Genomic DNA, 23,989 nt, shown 5'->3' with positions numbered 1-23,989 from the left:
TGGTGATGAATAGCACTTTAACTTCTTTCATCATACGCCTTATACAGTTATTACATTTACAAAACAGTAGAACATTAGCAAAATAGATATCAGTTGATTTATTTGACAAACTGCCATTTTTATGTTGCATTCTTCATCCAACTATAAATCCCTTATCTGTGGCATTACAAAACTGGCACACTCATAGTTTTAGTATCTTCAATTGAGAAAATGACATAAACATTTTTTTCTTCACCGATAAATCGCAAATGTTTCCTCAAACCAAGCTACACTGCAGTTTTACATTTTGTGTTTGTGTGTGTGTGCATGTGTATATGTGTGTGTGCATGTGTATATGTGTGTGTGCATGTGTATATGTGTGTTTGTATGTGTGTTTGTTGTATGTGTGTGTGCATGTGTATATGTGTGTTTGTACATGGTGTTTGCGTATTTATGTGTGTGTTCGGTTGTGCATGTATTTTGGTATGTGCTTGTATATGTTTGTATATTTGTGTTTATATATGAAGTGTGTACTAATTGTAGCTTAATTCTAGAGTTATAAACTGATCTTAAAATAAGGCACAAAACAAAATGCTATTTGTCTCCACAAAAGTATTTTTTTAAAAAAGAATAGTTTTAATAAAATGTAATAGATGATAAAAAAGGAAAATCACCAGCAGTAGTTTTTGCCATTTCTGTGATGCCAACATGATCTTGGGGGGGAATTTTGTTTTCTGTTGCAGCTAAGAACACAAAATAGTTAAATTACTTCGGATATTTTTCTATAGTTGTAGAAAGAGCAAAGCTGGATGAATCGTCTTAGGCACTATTGCAGAAGAGTATTAAGTAACAGCACTAAGGCTGTGATACTTTCATTTCTACTAAGTGAATAATTTGCTGCAAAGCATAAAGATATTGATGAAGTTGGAATGTCTGAAGATGATGAACAATGAGGAGAACACTAAAACTATTTCATGAGATAACAAGCATTACCAGTGGTTGTTTTTGTAAGTGTTAGGGAGGGCAGGGTGCTGGGTTTTTCTGGGATGGCTTGAAAGGTAGTTGCTGAAAAAACAGTGTTGGGTATTAGTAAAGTTACATAGTTATGGTGATGAATAGCAATTTAACTTCTTTCATCATACGCCTTATACAGTTATTACATTTACAAAACAGTAGAACATTAGCAAAATAGATATCAGTTGATTTATTTGTCAAACTGCCATGTTTATGTTGCATTCTTCATACTACTATAAATCCCTTATCTGTGGCATTACAAAACTGGCACACTCATAAATTTAGTATCTTCAGTTGAGAAAATATAAACATTTTTTCTTCACCGATAAATCTAAAATGTTTTCCTTAAATCAAGTTACACTGCAGTTTTACCTTTTGTGTGTTTGTTGTATGTGTGTGTGCATGTGTATATGTGTGTGTGCATGTGTATATGTGTGTTTGTATGTGTGTTTGTTGTATGTGTGTGTGCATGTGTATATGTGTGTTTGTATATGGTGTTTGCGTATTTATGTGTGTGTTCGGTTGTGCATGTATTTTGGTATGTGCTTGTATATGTTTGTATATTTGTGTTTATATATGAAGTGTGTACTAATTGCAGCTTAATTCTAGAGTTATAAACTGATCTTAAATTAAGGCACAAAAAAATATGCTATGTGTCTCCACAAAAGTATTTTTTTAAAAAAAGAATAGTTTTAATAAAATGTAATAAATGATAAAAAAGGGAAAATCACCAGCAGTAGTTGCTGTCATTTCTGTGATGTCTACAGGATCTTGGGGGTGAATTTTGTTTTCTGTTGCAGCTAAGAACACAAAATAGTTCAATTACCTCATTGATAAATTGATTATTGCTAAAGCAACAATTATTTATATTCTCTAAAAAAAAGCAAACTAAAGAATATTGAAAACGACTGCTGTAAAAACGTACAACCTAATAAAGACATTAAACACATCACTTAAAGAATGGACAAACAGTGTATGATTTTGGTAAACATTTTCTGTCATTGTAAACACATTTTGACACCAATGTTGCTTCAATTTTGTTTACATGAGACAGTTTCATGAACAGGCTTTAATGGCTTAGATTCAATAAAACCTTTTTTTCACAGAAAAGAAAAACTCACTGCAAATGCAACATCACAACACAAAAAGTGCAATACCCTCCCCTTGTAAAATCTGCAAGTTGCAAGTGAATTATAATCACTGGAACAGCATCTATCTCATAACCACCTCTGATGACATAGAATGCGTTCCACTGTATGTCACACACCTTTTAAAACAAACTAATTAAAACTGAAAAAACGCTCATTGATAAAACATTCCACTCTAACATATGCACAAAAAATATTTAAAAGGTAAAAAAATATATATATACAACCATGTGAGCTTAGAAACAGCGGGACACAATCTCAATACACAGGGGCAGATTCTTTATGTCTACAAACATTTACATGAACTGCATTTAAAGTGTGTTTGCAAAGTTGCAGTTTTAATTGCTGCAACTGCTTTGTAATAGATTCTCATTTCATGTGAGCGATTTTAATTTTGCATATTGGGCATTCAATACAGCTATAGATATTAGAGGCATACACACCCATTAAAGATTATCTAGGAAACATAGGTAAAGAGATGCTCATTGAATTTAAAACATAATTTTGCCTTCACAACAGGGTCCCTTAGCAATCGGACGCGGACACACTAAATATTGCTTTGTGCTCAAATGACATACATTAGGAAGAAAAAAAAATGACAAAAAAATTAAATGCTTTGATTCCAAGCTAGTGTTCATGAATACAAAAGAGTGATACCATCCCAATATTTGTCATTACCCAATGTGGTCTTTTGCTGCACGTGATAAATGCTCATATCTTGTGCATCATTGGATACTGGATGCATCCCTGCTAAAAAATAAATCAAGGTACTTTATGATACACTCAACTACCAATTTAAAAAATCTTGTTTGATGAAATTATCACATTATAAATCTATTTTTTTACATACACTCTGGAAATTTTTTAAGGCAAAATACTTTAAATATTGACCCTTCCCAATGAATAAAGTTAATAAAAAAATAAATAAATAAAGAATGTGAGCAATATAAAATCCTGATTAATATTATGTTACGTTTTTCAGGCCATTAAAAAAATATTTTATGTAAAATGTTTTTGTAGCTCTATATTAGTAAACTCCTTCCCTATCATCACATTGTGATCTGTAGTGTAAGCAAAAGCATGAAACTTGTCTGCATTATTGGAACAGAGGAAATGTTATATAACATATTATTATTATTATAACCACCCTGAAGCAAACTAGATAACAATATTATTGTATTACATATGTATCAAAGCCTTGTCTCTATACATTTAAAGGGCCATGATACCCAAATGTTGAAACACTTGAAAGTGATGCAGCATAGCTGTAAAAAGCTGACTAGAAAATATCACCTGAACATTTCTATGTAAAAAAGAAAGATATTTTACATCAAAATGTACTAAGTATTCACATCCCATTGTGAAGGACTTTAAGCAGCAAATCAGTATGTCTGTCCCGGGACAGGCAAAGGAGTAAGCCTTGTGCACACTCATGTTATTTCCCTATTCAGTTTAAGGAAGTTTACTATGAAATCTCATGAGAGTTAAGTGAAATGTTACGAGGTCACAGTAAAAGAGTTCATGACCTCAGCACTGTTGATGCTGATTGACTGCAGTTCATTTCTTCATTTTTTTTATTTTTTTTTACCTGCAGCTGGACAGCAGCTGAAGTATAACTTTTTACACAGAACTTACTCTGGTGATCTGAGGAGATTGTGAGGTAAATATCTTCCTTTTTTACATAGAGATGCTCAGGTGATATTTTTCTATCAGCTTTTTACAGTTATACTTCCTGCATCAGTTTCAAGTGATTTAACAAATGAGTATTATGTCCCTTTAACATGGTAAATGTATGAGAAATTGCTTTTTTGGGTTTATTTTTGTATATGAAAGTTGTTTTTGCTCTTTGAAATCACAACCCATTCAAATGGGTTGAGCTTACAGGGGAAATCAGATTCCCTTATGTTATCACTTTCTCTACACACACTTTTTTATATTATCTCTGTATACCAAAGTCCAATACTTAGAGAGAGAACAATTACAAATAAACATTGTATTACTTATCTCTCTTAACCCCCACAAGTAGTGTAATTTCCTCTGCTAGCTACATTTACACAACTTTTCTATAGCCAATACTTAAGTATAGAAACATTCAGCATAGGTAGGGATACCACAGGAAAAATCAGTTATTCTCTATGCTGAAATATAGTTAAATTAGCTATCTGTAAACAATGTAATACCCTCCAGCAGATAAAATTGATCATTAGGAACACATAAAGGGGTGAAGGGTACACTGTCCCTTTAAGTAACAAATTGAAAACAAAAGAATGAGAATATATGTATTATATTATATAGAGGCACAGTAAATAATGAGGGTAATGATAGTTCTAGAAATTTACTAGGTACAGCTAGGACCCCAATCATTGGTATAGCACCTTAAATTCAAGGGTGTCTACAGCCATATATCTGTAAGGAATGCCACCATCTACATGACTTGTGTTTTATGTAGGACAGGAGAGGGTACATTGGGAGGAAAATTTAAATAAGAAAAGCAAAAAGAATAAGTCAAGGATGACCCTCACATCCACCAGTACCTTAATAGCACCCTCAATTGTTAAGGTCTAGAATTACCTCTGAATGGATGGGGGTATTTAACAAAATTCATTATAAAAGTTATTTAAAACATGACAAACACTATGTACTACATTTAAAAAGATCTTAGATTAAAAAATAATCAATCTGGTTTATATAAGACTTTTTTTTAATTATGGTATACAGCCACATTGCTGAATATTTAGTTTTCATGGTCATTATTCCACAATTAGACTGTCAACAGAACAATGACAATGATATATAAAGAACATAATTAACCCCTTTATTAATGTAACAGTTAGAAAATGTGCATATTACATATGCTGAAGATTGGTAACTGTTAATTGTATTCTAAATTATTTAGCAATATATAAAAAAGAAAGAAAAAAAAAGAATACAATTTTATAAGCAGGTGTAATTTCCTTTGTCTGGAAAATCCCTATTTCATATGCTAGAATAAATAACTAAAAGTTTGGTTTCACTCTTGTAATAATCAAAGTAGTTTTATGATAATAAATTGATATTAAATATAATGTCAAAACACAATTTATTTTGATTAATTAATGAAAGTGTTCAATATTGCTACCTGTTATTAGACTTTACTTTAATAAAATACAATATCCATAAAAATAAAAATGTATACCAATTACCAGTTGTCATTTCTTTTGCCTGAAAAATCTCTTTTTCAGATGCTAAAATAAATAATTAGAAATTTAGTTTCACCTTGGAAAATACCAATATTTTTTACAATACATTAAATGCATACTAAAAATACTATTACTACACAATTTGTTTTGATGTATTAATGAAATTGTGCCATATTTTTATTCAAGTGATGCATCTAAACAATTTAAAACAATGCATGGTTCTTGGAGCTGCTAAAGTATTCAAGATTATTTTTTAATTATTATATTATTATTATTATCAGTAAATTATAAAATTGTTAATACGTTCACATCTGCATTTTAATCTGCAAAATATTACATATATATATATATATATATATATATATATATATAAATATATATTTATATGATGGGAGATTACTTTAGTTTTAAAAATGTTAATAACTGTCAAGAAGTATATGGAAAATGTTGTAAATATCCCCATTGTTTATTATGAAAATGGGAATTTGTAAATATTTCTAATTTAACAGACAAGCAATGGTGACCCGTAAGAGAATTATCTGTATGAACTACAGTTCTGTTTGCTAAAATAACATTTACAACTAATTTATTTAGAATATACTTTTATTAAATTAAAAATCACAAATAAAATACATATATTAGTTTCCAGGTATAACTTCTTTTGCCTTTTCTGTTTGGACAAATACTAAAGAAATTATAGGGAGGTTGAAAATGTTTGTTGCAGTTCGCCAAGTATTGAAGATTTGTGATTTAAATGTCAAGAAATTACAATCTGGCTAAAGTTCACATCTGAACTTTTATCAGGAATTATTACTTTTACCCTTACTTATACAGAGCTGGAAGAATGCTTGGCAGCGTCAAGAAGTAAATGGCAAATTACTGTAAATATCCCTAATGCATATCATGAATAACATAATACGTACATATTTCTAATTTAAGAGACATGATCAGATTACTTAATATAGATTAATATTTATGAATTGTGGTCCTGTTTATTAAAATGTATAACTAAGGTATTTAGGAATATTCTTTAATAAACTAAAAATTGCATAAAATAAAAAAATATATAGTATAATTTAATTTTCCTGAAAAGTCTCTATTTCAGACTCTAGAAAAATAATAAAAATGTAGTTTCCACTCGAGATTATTCCTGTAGCTTTGAAATATAATTACTTATTAAAACTAATGTCACTGTATATTTTTTTAACAATTAGTGAAATTATGCTATATTAAATATACTGAATCAATATTAGTGCTTAGAATTGTTATTCTAGTCATGCATTCATATAAACGGCATGGATAAAAAAAAGTAATTAGATACAGCCACTGTATACTATCCTTATAAGATAACTGATGTAAATTTAAAATAAAAATAAAATTATGTAATTACCATGGGCTTGATGTGGTTTCTTGGTAAATTTTGTGATGGGAACAGAATGAGATTGTATCCTACTGGCAGCTAAAATCAAATATCAATGAAGATAATATCCAATGATTATTATTGATAATAATTAACTATTTTTTATCTAGGAAACTGCAATTTTTTAAAATATGTGAAAGGGATAATATTGATGGTAAATTGGCCTAAACAAATAACAAAATTAATATCATACATACAAAATATGAATATATCTATTCTGACTATATTTATACTACAAAAATAAAAATGTACAGTGGTTGATGTTGTGTACTTGTATTAATTAAACATTACCATATACTTATCACTTAAAATATATTGCTATCTATTTATCTATAGGATCTTAAAGAAACCATGTAATAATATAAACATATCTCTGTTTCTCAAGAGGTCAAAGGGGTGCACATTTAAAAAAAATAGATTGTCTATTAAACCAGTGCTTCTTAGTGCCAATTCTCATACACCTATTGGAACAGATTATTCATGCTTGGGTTAATCTGTATGTCAAAAAATGCACATGATAATAATCAGCCACATATATTTTTCCCACCTGTCAACTTACTTTAAAATATTTACTGTTTGATATTATTTATTAAAAAAAAAAAAAGTAATCTATAAATAAATTGCTGACATTGACTGACTTTTAGGCATTACATTCTGGAGAGAAACCTCAGAATTTTGTGTGAATCTCAAAAATAGAGCAACGCAAAATACAAGAGCTGCCTTTACCCAATGTGGTCCTGTGCTGCACATGAGGGGTGTAAGTGCTGATATCTGGTGCATCTGTGGATATTTGATGCATACCTGCAGAGAGGGTAATTACTGAATATGACTATAGATTGTAAATAATATATTAGTAATATAAAAGTGCTGTCCCTTTTATAACCCAATAGTGCTTAAATTGTAGAAAATTCAGTTTGTAGAAAAAGTGTGATTTTTCCCAATGGGATTCAAATCCATTAAATGGAATGTTATACCTCCCTACTGAAGAAATACTGAAGAAATAATTGAGAGATTGAAAATAAAAAGTATGCTTGTTGGATTTACCCAAGTATTGAAGACTTGTGGTTTAAATGTCAAGAAACTATAATAAGAAGTTCATATTGGAACTATAATAATCAGCATCATCTATTTTTCCCACCTGTCAACTTACTTTAAAATATTTTTTAATGTTTATTACTGTTTGATATTATTTATAAAAAAAATCTATAAATAAATTGCTGACATTGATTGACTTTTAGGCATTACATTCTGCAGGGAATCTAACAATAGAGCAACAAAAAAACAAGAGCTGTCTTTACCCAATGTGGTCTTGTGCTGCACATGAGGGGCGTAAGTGCTCATATCTGGTGCATCTGTGGATATTTGATGCATACCTGCAGAGAAGGTAATTACTGAATATGACTATTAATTGTAAATAAACATATTAGTAACTTAAATGTGCTGCCCCTGTTATGATCCAATAGTGCTTGTGGAAAATTATGTTTCAACTTGTGTGGTTTTTGTTTTGCACTTCAATGGGATTCAAATCCATTAAATGGAATGTTATACGTCCATAATAAATAAATACTGAATAAATAATTGAGAGATTGAAAATAAAATGTAGGCTTGTTGGATTTGCCCAAGATTCGAAGACTTGTGGTTTAAATGTCAAGAAATTATAATAATAAGTTTATATTTGAGCTTTCATATGGAATTATTACTTTTGCATTTATTTATATATAGATGTCAAATATGTCATGAAAAGAAGAATCAAATATTTCCAATTTAAAAGAGGAGAAACCTATTACAATTGTCTGTATAAATTGTCCTATTTGTTAAAAGTTATTAACAGTGTACTTGGTAATATAGATAAAAAAAATAAAGAAAAACATAAGTTAGTTACCAGGTGTAATTTCCTTTGCCAGAAAACTCTCTATTTCAGATGCTACAATAAATAATTAGAAGTTTAGTTTCCACTCAAGATGATTTCAATGGTTTTAAAATATATTGCATCTGAAATAATTTCTAGTGAATGATTATTCAACTTAATATTAATCATTTTTTTTTATACAGAAAAAGTGATTCAGATGTGGATGCATAGATTTCATATTACAAAAAAGCTGTGTATATTTTTATCCTCCAAATGTATGTTGTCAACAGACACATTGTTAAATTGTCATAATAGTAATAGACATAATAGAATGTCATGGTGTCACTACCAACCGAGCAAATCTATGTGTCTAACAGTGTGAAAAAGGGATCAACGCATAGTTAAAGTTTTGCTTGGAAGCAACAAAGAACTACTGGTCCCGAGCAGTAACTGTCACTGAGTATACTATCATTATAAGATAACTGATGTAAATTTAAAATAAAATTAAAAATATGTAATTACCATGGCTTTGATGTGGTTTCTTGGTAAATTTTGTGACGGGAACAGAATGAGATTGTATCCTACTGGCAGCTAAAATCAAATATCAATGAAGATAATATCCAATGATTATTATTCATAATAATTAACTATTATTATCTAGGAAAGAGTGCATTTTTTAAAATATGTGAACGGGATTATATTGATGGTAAATTGCCCTAAACAAATAACAAAATGAATAGCATGCAGACAAAATATGAATATACCTATTGTGATTATACTTATACTGCAAAAATAAAAATGTACAGTGGTTGATGTTGTGTGCTTGTATTAATTAAACATTACTATATACTTATCACTTAAGACATATTGCTATCTCTTTATCTATAGGATCATAAAGAAACCATGTAATAATATTAACACATCTCTGTTTCTCAAGATGTCAAAGGGGTACAAATTAAAAAAAAAATAGATTGTCTATAAAACCAGTGCCAATTCTCATACACCTTATGGAGCAGATTATTCATGCTTGGGTTAATCCGTATGCCAAAAATGCACATGATAATAATCAGCCACATCAACTTACTTTAAAATAATTTAAAAATATGTATTACTGTTTGATATTATTTATAAAAAAGTAATCTATAAATAAATTGCTGACATTGACTGACTTTTAGGCATTACAAAATGTTGTGTGAATCTCAATAATAGAGCAAAGCAAAATACAAGAGCTGCCTTTACCCAATGTGGTTCTGTGCTGAACATGAGGCGCGTAAGTGCTGATATCTGGTGCATCTGTGGATATTTGATGCATACCTGCAGAGAGGGTAATTACTAAATATGACTATTAATGGCAAATAATATATTAGTAATATAAAAGTGCTGCCCCTATTATGACCCAATAGTGCTTGCATTGTAGAACATTCAGTTTAAAGTTGTGTGATTTTTGGATTACATTTCAATGGGATTTAAATCCATTAAATGGAATGTTATACCTCCCTATTGAATAAACACTAAAGAAAAAAATGAGAGATTGATAATAAAAAGTATGCTTGGTGCATTTTCCCAAGTATTGAAGACTTGTGGTTTAAATGTCAAAAAAACTATAATATTGAGGTCATAGTTGAACTATAATACTCAGCCAAATCTATTTTTCACACCTGTCATCTTACTTTAAAATAATTTTGAAATCTTTATTACTGTTTGATATTATTTATAAAAAAAAGTAATCTATAAATAAATTGCTGACATTGACTGACCTTTAGGCATTACATTCTGCAGAGAAACTAAAAATAGAGCAATGAAAATGCAAGAGCTGTCTTTACCCAATGTGTTCTTGTGCTGCACATGAGGGGCGTAAGTGCTCATATCTGGTGCATCTGTGGATATTTGATGCATACCTGCAGAGAAGGTAATTACTGAATATGACTATTGATTGTAAATAACATATTAGTAATTTAAATGTGCTGCCCCTGTTATGATCCAATAGTGCTTGTGGAGAATTATGTTTCAACTTGTGTGGGTTTGTATTCCACTTCAATGGGATTCAAATCCATTAAATGGAATGTTATACCTCCATAATAAATAAATACTGAAGAAATAATTGAGAGATTGAAAATAAAATGTAGGCTTGTTGGATTAGCCCAAGATTCGAAGACTTGTGGTTTAAATGTCAAGAAATTATAATAATATTACTAATATTTGAGCTTTTTCAATTATTTATATATAGATGTCAAAATATGTCATGAAAAGAGGAATCAAATATTTCCAATTTAAAAGAGGAGGAACCTATTACAATTGTCTGTATAAATTGTCCTATTTGTTAAAAGTTATTTTACAGTGTACTTGATAATATACATAAAAAAATAAAGAAAAACATAAGTTAGTTACCAGGTGTAATTTCCTTTGACAGAAAACTCTCTATTTCAGATGCTACAATAAATAATTAGAAGTTTAGTTTCAACTGAAGACGATTACAATGGTTTCAAGCAAATCTATGTGTCTAACACTGTAAAAAAGGGTGCAACCCATAGTTAAAGTTATGCTTGGGAGCAACAAAGAACTACTGGTCTGGAGCAGTAACTGTCACTGAGCTAATCAACAGCATTAGTTGCACAACTAGACATGCAACTAGATCTGCTGATTGGCTCATCAGCAATGTCTGCTGAGGAAAAGCAGTTCCCTGTGGCTCCGGACTTTACCTATCGAATAACAGCATTTCATGTTTTCACTATAAAAGCCCTTTAAAGTGCAAAGGCTGGCTGTAGGTAGGTATACTGCTAATCTACAAGCTGTTGATATAAAAATCTTTAAAAGTATATAAATTAGCTAGATTGAGAAATATAGTTTATCTACACAAGCTAGGTATATAAAGAGATGCCAGACAGCGTGGACGCAGCTATGTAAATGTACAGGTAGCCCTCAGTTTACGCTGAAGTTAGGTTCCAGAAGGAATGGTTGTAAATCGAAACCATTGTAAATTGAAACCCAGTTTATAATGTAAGTCAATGGGAAGTGAGGGAGTTAGGTTCCAGGCCCCTCTCAAAATTGTCATAAGTTACACCTAATACATTGTTTTTAAAGCTTTGAAATGAAGACTTCAAATGCTAAACAGCATTATAAACCTAATAAAATAATCACACAACACAGTATATATAATTAAACTAAGTTAAATGAACAAAACATTTGCTAAACAGCATTATAAACCTGCAACAACACAGACTTCACTTGCATTTTTCTGCAAACAGTTCTTTCTATGCATTCCAATCTGGAATCAGACAGGAAGATCTTGTTCCTTTGAAATCTGCTCGATTGCTCAGGTCTGGTTAAACTGATTAATTTCCTCTTGTTTGGCTTTGCTGCAACACAAGCGGACAGCTCCACCTACTGGCTATTTTAATAAATGCACTGCTTCTCAATGCTTTTCAATAGCAGTCACATGACTGGAAAAAAAGGTTGTTATTCTGAAATGGTGTAAATTGAACCATTGTAAACCGAGGGCCACCTGTATTATTGAATTTGGTATGGCTTAATCAAGGGCAATATGTTAGCTGTCTTGATTAAGATAACTGTTTATTTTCCTACATTTCTCTGAAAACAACAAATGTTAGTTTGTTCATTCTAAATGAATTTTAAATGTGTGCAGAACATTCAAAATTTGTTACAAATAAATGTTAAATTAAGATATTCACCTGCTACTTTTAAAGATAAATGTAAACAACATTTAAAATATCAAAAATAACATTCAGATGATGAATCTTACAAAATTCTAAGTATCAACATTCAATTACTATAGCAAATGTAACATTGAAATGTTGATTCTCATGTTGTAAATCTTTACTCAAATGTTAATTTCACTTCTTTTGCTTCTTCAAATTATACATTTAAATTTAGACAATACATTTGAAATAATGAAAATAATAAAAATTACATTTAAATGTTGACTCCTAAATGTATGCTATAATCATTGGTATTTAAATATATAAAATATAATAGTCAAATGCTGATGCTTAACCTGTAGTCAATAATCAAACACTAAATTCATGTTTTCAACTTTTTCTAAAATAGATTAAGATTTGACAAACTGAAACTAGCATCTGTTGTTATAGGAAAATTCTATAGTAGAATTAAATATCTAGCGGCACATTCATTCTATCAATCGACCACCATTTTACCGAATGCTATCTGTTGACTGTTCAAGAGATGTGTATGTTTTTATTTGCACAATACCAGATACATTTCATGAAAAAACAACATTAATGAATTTGATGACATATGCTAAATTGAAACAGATTATTTAAGACAACTAAATTGAAATATACTATTGTTTTTCACTAGTTTTACACCTAATACTTTTTTGCCCATATATAATTTGATGCCATGATGAGTTACCAGGTGAGCTTTCTGGTGCATGAGTAGTCTCCTGTTCAGTTGCTAGAATAAATAATCCACATTTTAGTCTCAGAGACTGTTATTATATTGAGAAGTATGAATTCTATTATGTTGTTTAATAATACCATACCATAATATATCTTAATTATTCAGTTAATCAGTAAATTCCTTAATTAAATAACTAACCATAATTTAACATAAAAATGCTGAGGAAGAAATTATGATTTAGTGATTTGAAGCAGCCTTTTGATTTACCTGGTACAAAGCTAAACTACAAAAGATAAGACAGTAATATGGAGGCATAAAGATAAAAAGAAATCATAAGTTAACTAAACAGAGCTTTACAGAAATTGAAAGATAGCTAAAGAGATGCATACAACTAAACAGCAGCCAGTCCTATTGAGGCACATAACTAAATCACAAAAGCAAATGTAAAGGCACAAAGCTAAACTATGGAAGCAAAACCTGTCTACTGCTAAACTTTACAAGCTGAGATAGAAATATGAGATTATGTAGCTATAGAGCTATGCTTCTATATGTTAGCATAAGCCATCTATTTTACTTCAAGCAGATGTGAAAGCAGCTAACTAATGTGATAGAGACCACGATGCAGCTGTATTTACCCAGCACCATCTTTGGTGGCACAACAGGAGGTGCCCTTATATGAGGAACAGGAACAGTTGTAGGTTTTGCTGTTAGAACAATATATATAAGTCTACAAATTAATGTCAATTCATATTTCATAAAAAAAAATTTTTTAACGGTTATTGCTGACTGGTCAGATATCAATAATTAAAGGGGAATTCTACTGTAAAAATGAAATGCATATGAGCATATTTTATTTTTAATTAAAGCATTTTTGCAATATACTCTATTAAGCAAAATTCCTCTAATTAAATCTATTATCAATTTACCATTTTTATTGATCACATGGCCAGTGGATCATGCAGCTGTAAATCATATGCATCTGCATAAACAGTACCAGTGTGACAAGCATCACGGTCATACTCTGTAGATTGTTTGCATAGCAAAAGCTATCATGGTCATACTCTGTAGATTGTTTGCATAGCAAAAGCTATCACGGTCATACTCTGTAGATTGTGTGCATAGCAAAAGCTATCACGGTCATACTCTGTAGATTGTGTGCATAGCAAAAGCTATCACGGTCATACTCTGTAGATTGTGTGCATAGCAAAAGCTATCACGGTCATACTCTGTAGGTTGTGCCATACTCTGTAGATTGTGTGCATAGCAAAAGCTATCACGTCCATACTCTGTAGGTTGTGTGCATAGCAAAAGCTATCACGGTCATACTCTGTAGATTGTGTGCATAGCAAAAGCTATCACGGTCATACTCTGTAGGTTGTGTGCATAGCAAAAGCTATCACGGTCATACTCTGTAGATTGTGTGCATAGCAAAAGCTATCACGGTCATACTCTGTAGGTTGTGTGCATAGCAAAAGCTATCACGGTCATACTCTGTAGATTGTGTGCATAGCAAAAGCTATCACGGTCATACTCTGTAGGTTGTGTGCATAGCAAAAGCTATCACGGTCATACTCTGTAGGTTGTTTGCATAGCAAAAGCTATCACGGTCATACTCTGTAGATTGTGTGCATAGCAAAAGCTATCACGTCCATACTCTGTAGGTTGTGTGCATAGCAAAAGCTATCACGGTCATACTCTGTAGGTTGTTTGCATAGCAAAAGCTATCACGGTCATACTCTGTAGGTTGTGTGCATAGCAAAAGCTATCACGGTCATACTCTGTAGGTTGTGTGCATAGCAAAAGCTATCACGTCCATACTCTGTAGGTTGTGTGCATAGCAAAAGCTATCACGGTCATACTCTGTAGATTGTGTGCATAGCAAAAGCTATCACGGTCATACTCTGCAGGTTGTGTGCATAGCAAAAGCTATCACGTCCATACTCTGTAGTTTGTGTGCATAGCAAAAGCTATCACGGCCATACTCTGTAGGTTGTGCCATACTCTGTAGGTTGTGTGCATAGCAAAAGCTATCACAGCCATACTCTGTAGGTTGTGCCATACTCTGTAGGTTGTGTGCATAGCAAAAGCTATCACGGCCATACTCTGTAGGTTGTGCCATACTCTGTAGGTTGTGTGCATAGCAAAAGCTATCACGTCCATACTCTGTAGGTTGTGTGCATAGTAAAAGCTGTCATGGTCATACTCTGTAGGTTGTGTGCATAGCAAAAGCTATCCCAGTCCTACTCTATAGGTTGTGTGCATAGGAAAAGCTATCACAGTCATATTCTGTAGGTTGTGTGCATAGAAAAAGCTATCACGTCCATACTCTGTAGGTTGTGTGCATAGTTAAAGCTATCATGGTCATACTCTGTAGGTTGTGTGCATCGTACATACTCTGTAGGTTGTGTGCATAGCAAAAGCTATCACGGTCATACTCTGCAGGTTGTGTGCATAGAAAAAGCTATCACGTCCATACTCTGTAGGTTGTGTGCATAGTTAAAGCTAACATGATCATACTCTGTAGGTTGTGTGCATAGCAAAGGCTATCCCAGTCCTACTCTATAGGTTGTGTGCATAGGAAAAGCTATCACAGTCATATTCTGTAGATTGTGTGCATAGAAAAAGCTATCGCGTACATACTCTGTAGGTTGTGTGCATAGCAAAAGCTATCACGGTCATACTCTGCAGGTTGTGTGCATAGAAAAAGCTATCACAGTCATACTCTGTAGATTGTGTGCATAGCAAAAGCTATCATGGTCATACTCTGTAGGTTGTAAGCATAGCAAAAGCTATCACAGTCCTACTCTATAGGTTGTGTGCATAGGAAAAGCTATCACAGTCATATTCTGTAGGTTGTGTGCATAGAAAAAGCTATCACAGTCATACTCTATAGGTTGTGTGCATAGAAAAAGCTATCACAGTCATATTACGCAGGTTGTGTGCATAACAAAAGCTATCACTGTCATATTCTGTAGGTTGTGTGCATAGAAAAAGCTATCATGGTGATACTCTGCAGGTTGTGTGCATAGCAAAAGCTATCATGGTCATATTCTGCAGGTTGTGTGCTTAGCAAAAGCTATCATGGTCATATTCTGCAGGATGTGTGCATAGAAAAAGCTTTTACAGTCATACTCTGCAGGTTGTGTGCATAGGAAAAGCTATCACGGTCATATTACGCAGGTTGTGTGCATAACAAAACCTATAATGCTCATATTATGCAGGTTGTGTGCATAAAAAAAGCTATCAGCAGTTACATATTTTAGTAGAAGCATTTTTCCTAATGGAGGATGTTGCAAAAATATATTGAGTAAAAACTAAATTACCCTGATGTGTAGTTCTATTACCTCAAGATTGTCCCTTGAGAATAACAGTAAAGAAAGATACAAAGATACTAGAAATCTAAAAAAGATGGCAGTTCAAACGTATTACATATTAAATCTCAACATTGAATAAAAAAAGTCACTACAAACATGAATACAATAGTACCGAGTTATGCTTTAGTTCTGAAATAAAATATTACCTACAGAGGATGGAAACTGGCCTACAAAATTAATATGGAAAGAAGATGAATATTTGCCCTAATGCTTATATTAATAAATTAGGGGCAATTTATTAACACTAATTTAACTGTTTTTACCCGGGGTGATCCTTTGCTGTATATGAGATGCATAAGTGCTCATTTGTGATTCATCAATGAATACTGGAAACATTCCTACATAAAACATTGTCACTAAATCGGATAACATGGGCAGAATATTAAAAAAAAATGGTTTCAAATATTTTAACTTGAAATATTATTAAATAAACTGTGGCATTTGCAAAATGTATTGATGTAGCTATATAAAAACATATGATAAAACTAAACACGCCAAAGGTTTTATGATAATAAATAGTGTGTGGAAGCAGCTAAATAATGGTGTGCTTGAGAGTACAATGCAGCGCTATTTACCCAGCACAGTCTTTGGCTGTTCAGTAGGAGTTGCACTTGTAAGTGGAGCGGGACCGAAAGAAGGATTTGCTGTTAGGGGGGAATATTGATTGTCTTAGGAAACTACAACACATTTAAAAAATAGCAGATCTATTGTCAATATAAACAATATTGATTTAAGCAATAATATAATAAAATAACATTTTGGATTTATGGTTTTAAGATTTCATATTTATTATATCACTACGTATGAACATTTGCCAGCCAAGCTAGAAAAATGAGAATATGTAGCTATATTGTAAAAGCTAAGCTTCCTACATAATGCATAGAAACAACCCAAGCATGTTAAATGTATATATATATTTGCAGATGTTTCAGTCAAAAAGTGTTGAAGCAACTAAGTAATAGTGATAATGAGACCATGATGCAACTGTATTTACCCAGTGCAGCCTTTGATGTCCTTGTAATAGAAGCAGGACCAGTTGTAGGGTTTGCTGTAACAAAATTTATAAACGCGTAAAGGAATCTAAAAACAAGTATTTAACTATAAACAGAGCCTCTGTTATTGATTATAATTGATTGGCAGTATGAATGTTCCCCTTGACTTTCATTCTTCCACTGAAGTATTTGTATACAGTGAATACAGCATATTTTTGAGCAAACACTACATTTCTTTATAACAAATATACTATTTGAATACTGACTGTTACATTTCATTTAAATAGATCACAGCTGAAATAAAACAATTCAAATTCAAAGGTTGATTTTTATTGACAAACAGTGAGGTCTTTGAGAATCATCATCTGAATTTTAATTTCTCAATTTTCAAATAGTTCTTGTTAAATATAATATTACAATCGGTATTCAAATGTTATATTTAACAAAGTTAAATATATTAATTTGCAAAAATGTAATTTGTTGATTGACTTTGCACTTATCTGGTGCATTGCATTGATATTGATTTTCCAATCCATAACAATAAACTTTTTTCAAGATTATTTTTAATATCTAAATTTTAAAAAAATATTTTTGAAAAGCCATTTTGATTTTACATGTGAATTCTGTGCATGTTCAGCTTACAACTAACTCAAACTTTTTCTTGTATCATTAAAATATTACAATTGTGATCAAACTACTTTTAAATAATATATGTTCAGACTTAAATTATAATAATTAGAATGTTTGTTCATGATTGTAGTTGAGTGTTTGAATATTATAAAAAGTGAAGTCATTAGTAGATGGAAAGGATTTCATAAAGGATGCGCATGTCATACATTTTTGTCTCAAACACACATGGCAGGCATCAGTAATACTGATTAGATTTTTTTTTTATTGGATGCATATTTTTGCTTCCATGTTTGTCTGCAAAATGCTTGAAACACTGTCTGTGACATATACGTTTTTGTAAATTTACCCAATATGAATAAAGGGAATACGGAAGCTCTGTAAAATTTGCAGCCCTAACTCATGTGGTTTAACTAATTCAAACATATACCATTCAAATGGATTGGCAGAATATTGTTAAAAATCAATTAATCAATAAAAAACCCACCAAGGTGAAAATGGTGACTTGGCTCGCCAACTGCAACATATTATATATAATCCAGTTAACAACTAGAAATTGTACAAATTAGCCCCCTTGCTTCCTATACCATAAATAGTACCTACAAGTCCTACTAAAACATAAGATTGCAAACTTTTATTTAAAAATGAAATTGGAAAAAAATAAATAAAGGGACATTCTAGTGAACACTGAAATGTATATCAGTGCACTTCAAATTCACTAGAAGCCATTTTGATATACTTAATTAAACAATCAATTAAAAACAATCACTGTTTTAGGAATAACGTTAACTGCATGCAACCATTGGACAATACGGCCATAGGTCATGTGCATTTATTGATTAGACTCTGTTCATCAAATCCCAAAACCAAAGCCACATCAAGTAATAATCTGCACAATATTGTAAGCTGTCAGTAAACTTATTCAACAAGAATCTTACATTTTAAAATGAATAACATCTACAGCAACAGTAGGTTTTCTTTACTTCTTAATGGGACATGATACACAAAAGTTTTCTTTCATTATTCAGTTACAGCACATAATTTTAAACACTTTTCCAATTTACTTTACTTCATTCTCTTGATATCCTTTGTTGAAAGAGCAGCAATTCACTACTGGAAGATAGCTGAATACATGAGGTGAGTCAAGGACAAGAGGTATATATGTGCAGCCATCAATCAGCAGGTAGCTCCCAGTAATACACTGCTGCTCCTGAGCCTACCTAGGTATGCTTTTTTTTACCAAGGGTGTCAAGAGAACAAAGTGAATTAGATAATAGAAGTGACCGAACCTTTAAGTAACTGTAACATCATCACCTATAGAATACAATATAACAGCACATGCACAGAAAGCAGAATCATTTTCCCTAATGTTCATTCATGAATAGATTCAGTCATTCAGTTAGTGCATATTTGCCTTTACCTATTGTTGCCCTTTGCTGTACATCAGATGTATCACTGCTCGTTTGTGGTACATCAGTGGATATCGGAAATATGCCTAGGGAAAACTCTGTCACTGAATCTGATGACATAAATTGAATTTTAAAACAATAATTTAACTCAACTTTTCCTTGACACATATTATATATTTAGATATTTACTTGTACCTTACTGACATATAAATGACTGATGCAACTTTAATTGCAAAATATTGTAACCTGACCCAGAGATAATTAAAATGCAAGTGTGAGTTACCAGGTAGTATTTCTGTTGCCTTTGTAGCTAGTCTTTCAGTTGCTAGAAAAAAAACAAAACACTCAAAGTCTATAAAACTGAAATTATATTGAAAGGTATACAATATACCACAGTATAAGGTTTAAAAGCGCAATCACATACTATTACTTCTGCTCAATTAGCTAATGAAGTAGAAAGGCACATGGAATTAATTAAGCAATGATCTGAAGGTAGAAGATGAATTGCTACACTACAAAGCTTGCAACACAGAGGCTAAACTAGACAAGTTTGTATACAGCTAAGCTATACAAGGCAGCTGTACAATTTGCATATGGACAGAAGTGTGAAAGCAGCTAGGTAACTGCGTGACTGAGAGCACCATGCAGCTGTATTTACCCGGCACAGGCACCCTTTCAAGTGGGGCACGACCAGTTGTAGGATTTGCTGTTACAACAAAAGTTAATTGTCAAAGGAAGCTTTATTCAAATGTATAAATAAATATCCAATTACAAAAAAAGACAACATGGAATCTAAATGAGTAATTCAATAAATACAGCAGCAGACACCTCCCCTTACTATCCAAGGTGTTTAAAGGTGAATTAAGACCATAAACATTTAACATTATGATACCAGTTCTGGTTTCAACTATTACAAAATGCTTATATTATTACACTTCAGACAAATGGGGTGGTCAGATTAATAGGAATAAATACTTAGTATGGACAAAGGGTACTAAAAATACAAACCTGAACAAAGTTAAGCTTTTTTTTTACATGCCTCTCAGCTGTCCTTGAAAACACAGCATGAAAAAAATTGGGACTTGCAAGATTTGCCAATACATAACTGGCCTAGATTGTGACGCAAATCGCTCATCCTAGGTTTATACTACAATGGGCAGCCTTATTTTAATACATAAATGCAGCTTTTCCATAAACAGTATGATGACTCATCCTAGCAGCATGAGTATATTTGATGATCAAGCAATGCATGGCTAGGAGATATATTGCTATATTTTAAGGAACATTAAGTCCTGAGGAATAATCCCTAACCACTCCAACTAATCATCGAATGAAATTAAAAAAGTACAAAGCTTTACAAAATGAAAAAGCATTAACCCACACTAATCTCACTTGATCCTAATTTTTCTGATATATTTGACCGACATCAAGTTTTGAAAAGTGGCCAATTCTCTCAGCAAGCTTTTTGAATGATCAAAACCCCAAAATGTCTTCTGTTAATAAAGAGTCGTTAAGGAAACATGTTCCGTTAGTTAAGTTCATGTTATTGGGAGTTATATTGGGATATAACTCCAAATGAAAATGACAAAAAAAGGCTATTTTGAGTTATCTCTTCACAGAGTATCATGTTAATAATAATTAACATGTTTAAAATGAACCTCTTATGTTTTAAAACCCATTGTAATATGTGTTAATCTCTACTAATTGCTTTTAAATATGGGCATAATAAGTATAATGCATGTGAGTTCTCAATTTTTTTGTTAATTGTTATTACTTTAAAAGTATTTTTTTTTTTCAATCACTGATCAAGAAGAAAGTGTCTGATTTTGCAGGATTTTCATTTTCAATCAAGAACAACAGTGCATGAATTACATTTTCTCATATCTTTAATAACGTCATTTTAACAATTCGCACACTATAAATCCAGAAAGTGCTAAGTCGGAAGGTTTTCTCCATATCACTTTAACTTGCAAATCAGATAAAGAGGATTGGGATTTCTGACACACAAACAGTACAAACAGGAGTGCAGAAGCATTTCACTGTAGTGTTCATCCATGCCAACTAATAAGTAGTACACTAACTGTCTTTACCCAGGCTGATCCTTTGCTGTACATGGGAAGTGTAAGTACTCATCTGTGGTGCATCAGTAGATAGCAGAAGGATCCCTAGGGAAAACACTGTTACTAAATCTGATTACACAAAGGTGAGTTTGAAAATGAAGTTTTATTATATAATAATTTTGCTATATGTGCATGATACTAATGCCACTGACTGATGTATGTGACTATGAGGATGAAACCATTCCTTTACTAGTTATTTAATTGTAACTGGCATGCTGATTGTCACAGGGAGGTGATGACAGCAGATTACTTCATTACTAGAAATATATACAGGAATTATTGAAAATGAATCACTCCCACAAATGAACTAAGCCCTAATCTGTCTGTATCTATCTACCAATATCATTGATTGATTAATCAATCTATTAATATGTATTTGAAATAAAAATATTCTCTTGCTTACTGATAATTGTAAGAAGTGATTTACCAGGTGTAATGTCTGTGTCCTGTGTGGTCTGTCTTTCTGTTGCTAGAATAATACAATGACATGGCATAAGAAAAAAGTAACATAAAACAATGAAATGTCTAAGCAGTATTCCTCTACAATTCAAAATCAGTCTACAAAACAGAGAGACAGCAGCAGATAGGTAATCAATGATCTGAAGGAGCAAACAAAAAAAAAGAATATTTTTTCGTTGATTAAAGTTTCAAGGCATTCAGTCAAGATTATTGGTAGGAAAAAGATGCCTCAAATTCGCACGTGGCCTTCAGAGTCTTTGTTTGCAGAATCTGAAAGTCAGCAATAATCATAATAGTGCATTTGTAAAAAAATCTTTCATTAGAATACTGTGCTGAAATGTGCTGATGAAAATATTGCAGAGTGGGTTATCTCAAAACCTAACTTCACCATAGCCCTCACCCTTATCCTCAGTTCTCTAACCAAACTATAAAGCTCTAAATCCTCCTAAAAACCTTACCTAAAACTAACACAGCCATCAAAAATAATATCTTAAAAAATCAGTACAATTTTGGCACTGATATTCTTAACCTCGCAATATTTCAGTATTGCTATCTTTAACTGTTTCACAAGAGAAATTCTATGTATTATGCAAAACAAAAGAAAAAAAAAGCTTAAAGGCTTATTATGATGATATAAGGGCTTAATTTATTAATTATAACCCTTTATATAAATCACTGTATTTTGTCCCTCTAGCCACGTGAGGGCACAAAGCCAAACAGCACAAACTAGCTGTACACAGGTTTATGTATCTTGCTATAGAAACATAATAAAGCTAAACCCACTATATCACTTGTAGTAAAAGTTTTCAGAGAAATAGGACAGTGTGTAGTTATGGATTGCAACCGTAATGCAGTGGTATTTACCAAGCACACTCTTTGGTTGTTCAGTAGTAGGCACCCCTGTCAATGGAACAGGACCAACTGGAGGATTTACTATTAGAAAAAAAAGTTCATTCTCTTAGGAAGCTATACACAAATACAAAAACTAATATTCAATTTAAAACTTATATACGTATATGCAACAACATAAACTGAATATAAACATCTGTAAGATGAAACACTATTTAATAAAAATGGCACAAGTAACTAAATGTTTAAGAATGATACAGGCCAAGTAACAAAAGACAGATCTCTTTGCCTTTAAGAAGACTGTAGAACATGTGTGACTTAATATAACATCATGGTCTACAGCTACATCTCTAATTGCTGACCAAGAGATAAGAATCATTTTCCATTTCTCTGCAGTCATTAGTGTGAGTATTGCTTCATTTAAAGAAATGTGTAATGTTTTTCATCCTAACAAAGGCCTCAAATAAGAAATCAGGAGATATCCATGAAAAAGTCTTGATTCAGCATAAACATATTTCAATATGCTTTAAAGGGACATCAAAGTCATAATTAAATGTGCATAGATCAGATAGAGCATACCAATTTACTTCTATTATCAATTTTACTTAGTTCTCTTGGTATCCTTTATTAAAGAGTAATCCTAGGTGAGCTCAGGAGTGTGCACATGTCCTTAGCCATCTGGCAACAGCGTGTGCAAGAATGTTTAAAACAATGTTATACATAGTTGCACACTCTGCAGCCATAGAGTGTCTTTATGATATTGCAACTATGTATAACATTGTTTTAAACATTCTTGCACACGCTGTTGCCAGATGGCACTAGACATGTGAACGCTCCTGAGCTCACCTAATGTTACAGAGAACTAAGCAAAATTGTTAACAGAAGTAAATGGGAAAGTTGTTTAAAATGTCACGCTCTAACCAATACATTTGAAGGGACCGTATACTATAAAATAGTTTTTCCCTTAATATGTTTCCAATTACTTTTTTTACCAGCTGCAGAATATAAAATTTATGAGATTTGTTTTTAAGGTTTATTTGTGTATATCAAATAGCTGATTTTGTGTTTTGAGGCCACAACCTAATAAAACTGGTTGAACTTGTAGGTATAACCAGATCTCATTATTTTATCATATTGTGTACATATTCCTGCTTCTTTATCTTATATCTGTTTGTAAACCAATCACCATTCAC

At 31.8% G+C, this 23,989-nt stretch overlaps 1 protein-coding gene across 1 annotated transcript in view; it reads right to left on the bottom strand.

Moving 5' to 3' along the window:
* Positions 1-23,989, bottom strand: part of ABI3BP (ABI family member 3 binding protein) — a 533,245-nt gene that overhangs the window by 216,097 nt on the left and 293,159 nt on the right. Inside the window, exons 17-40 of the mRNA XM_053707567.1 lie at positions 22,812-22,880; positions 21,916-21,957; positions 21,459-21,533; positions 20,027-20,074; positions 19,652-19,693; positions 19,380-19,478; positions 18,447-18,476; positions 17,335-17,388; positions 16,916-16,984; positions 13,602-13,670; positions 12,979-13,020; positions 10,978-11,019; positions 10,413-10,487; positions 9,829-9,903; positions 9,112-9,180; positions 8,623-8,664; positions 8,039-8,113; positions 7,467-7,541; positions 6,711-6,779; positions 5,324-5,365; positions 2,820-2,891; positions 1,725-1,793; positions 973-1,044; positions 654-722 (exon numbers count right to left, since the gene is read on the bottom strand). Coding sequence (XP_053563542.1) covers positions 654-722; positions 973-1,044; positions 1,725-1,793; positions 2,820-2,891; positions 5,324-5,365; positions 6,711-6,779; positions 7,467-7,541; positions 8,039-8,113; positions 8,623-8,664; positions 9,112-9,180; positions 9,829-9,903; positions 10,413-10,487; positions 10,978-11,019; positions 12,979-13,020; positions 13,602-13,670; positions 16,916-16,984; positions 17,335-17,388; positions 18,447-18,476; positions 19,380-19,478; positions 19,652-19,693; positions 20,027-20,074; positions 21,459-21,533; positions 21,916-21,957; positions 22,812-22,880 — 1,485 coding nt within the window. The remainder of the gene's footprint in view (positions 1-653; positions 723-972; positions 1,045-1,724; positions 1,794-2,819; positions 2,892-5,323; positions 5,366-6,710; positions 6,780-7,466; positions 7,542-8,038; positions 8,114-8,622; positions 8,665-9,111; positions 9,181-9,828; positions 9,904-10,412; positions 10,488-10,977; positions 11,020-12,978; positions 13,021-13,601; positions 13,671-16,915; positions 16,985-17,334; positions 17,389-18,446; positions 18,477-19,379; positions 19,479-19,651; positions 19,694-20,026; positions 20,075-21,458; positions 21,534-21,915; positions 21,958-22,811; positions 22,881-23,989) is intronic.

The sequence above is a fragment of the Bombina bombina genome, chromosome 3 (genome assembly GCF_027579735.1).
Source record: "Bombina bombina isolate aBomBom1 chromosome 3, aBomBom1.pri, whole genome shotgun sequence".
Taxonomy (NCBI): Eukaryota; Metazoa; Chordata; class Amphibia; order Anura; family Bombinatoridae; genus Bombina; species Bombina bombina.
The sequence above is the reverse complement of the archived record's forward strand: the minus strand, read 5'-3'. Positions and strand labels throughout refer to the sequence as shown.